This window comes from Fopius arisanus, unplaced genomic scaffold (genome assembly GCF_000806365.1).
Source record: "Fopius arisanus strain USDA-PBARC FA_bdor unplaced genomic scaffold, ASM80636v1 scaffold00044, whole genome shotgun sequence".
In the NCBI taxonomy this organism is placed as follows: domain Eukaryota; kingdom Metazoa; phylum Arthropoda; class Insecta; order Hymenoptera; family Braconidae; genus Fopius; species Fopius arisanus.
The window spans coordinates 40,953-42,387 of record NW_011887783.1 but is presented as its reverse complement, the minus strand read 5'-3'; the positions used below and the strand labels follow the sequence as shown (position 1 = coordinate 42,387).

At 37.4% G+C, this 1,435-nt stretch overlaps 1 protein-coding gene across 1 annotated transcript in view; it reads right to left on the bottom strand.

The window, feature by feature from the left end:
• Nucleotides 1–1,435, bottom strand: part of LOC105267038 (neuroglobin) — a gene marked incomplete in the record, with an annotated part of 20,492 nt that overhangs the window by 9,068 nt on the left and 9,989 nt on the right. Inside the window, 1 exon segment of the mRNA XM_011305613.1 lies at nucleotides 87–318. Coding sequence (XP_011303915.1) covers nucleotides 87–318 — 232 coding nt within the window.

The window sequence follows — 1,435 nt, the reverse complement described above, 5'->3', positions numbered from 1 at the left end:
ATAATTTTTTTTTATTTGATTGGGGGAATTAGGGGGAAATGGATGGAGTAGTAATTAGGGGCTTTTGATGAGTAATTAGCACAAACCCAAAAAAGCGATCTGTTGAAGCCCGGAATTTTGGTATGAGAGGCCCCGACTTGATGCAGATAATCGAAAAATTCATCCATATTATCGAGCCCTTTGATGCCCTCATCCAGTGTCTGCATGACCTTAACCGCATGCTCAGCCAGTGCTGTGCTATTAGTTTGCTCTTCCTTAGTCTTCAGCTCCCGAAATTTGGTGAATAAATTGAGCAGCTCGGCATTCTCCTCAAAGAGCCTGCAATAAAATTCCAATATCAATGACAATTCATCCAGACATATCAAGAGTAACTCCCATTGTATTTATTTTCTCTTTGACAACGATATTTCCGAGAATAGAACCCCAGATATGCGACTTATCGATTCAAAAAAATGTCGACTCGTCACGCGACACATTGTCACGCGATTTTTTTTGTTGGCTTGACTTTTTTCCGGAGGAGACAATTCAAGACGAATAATTGACAAATACTCAATTCCTCCATTTATGATTGTTTAAACAATTTTTGGAAGAGTGTCCGAGGATAATTTTATTCCCACGAATTAAAAAAATCTAAATATTCAAAAAATTGAATATCTAAAAAGATTACCCATAATCATGTTTTTTTCTTTAATTAAATTCAATTAAGAAATACAATAATTTTTTAATTTTATTATCCACTAACGAATTGACACTTTTTTTCAATATTTTTTATTGGATTCAGTACTCAATCTAGGCGAGAGTTTTCCCTCAAATATTCGAATGAATCCCCACGGCGTCCACTTTCGCCTGAATTATTAACATCCCTAAATCTCCCTGAAATCCCATTAGAAAATAATTTTAAAATGAAATTGAATTCACGAGAGTAAAAATAAAATCATAAAATGCATTAAAGTGCATGAGCACGGAGAAAACTGAAAAAAAAAAAAATGATGAGGATGAACTCTTTTGAGTGGCGGGTAGGTGGTTGGGCGGAGGGGGTCGAAGGGAGGGGGAGGAGGGGGGCGAGGGGGCAATGGTCGTTCCAATTTCGCCAAGTCGATGGAAAGAGTGGAAAAAGTCGTCTTAAAGAGACTAGACCTCGCCAGCTTATCCGAAAAAAAAAATCCACTGGGGGATGGAAAAATATAAACTAGGGGTTGTTAATGAGAATAAGGGATGTGGAAACGACCAATTAATTTCCGGTCTCGCGTGAGTTCGTTACATGTCAGTTGGTAATGTAAAAAAACCGAACTGTAATGGAAATGCGTCACGCAAAAATAGTCTGGGGGAGATGAAATATTAATTTGAGATATGGAGAGTGAATTGTCTCGGCGATAATTCGGGGGATGGTTTTGGTGGATGTTAAAAATTTTTTTGAGTGAATGAATGTTCTTGA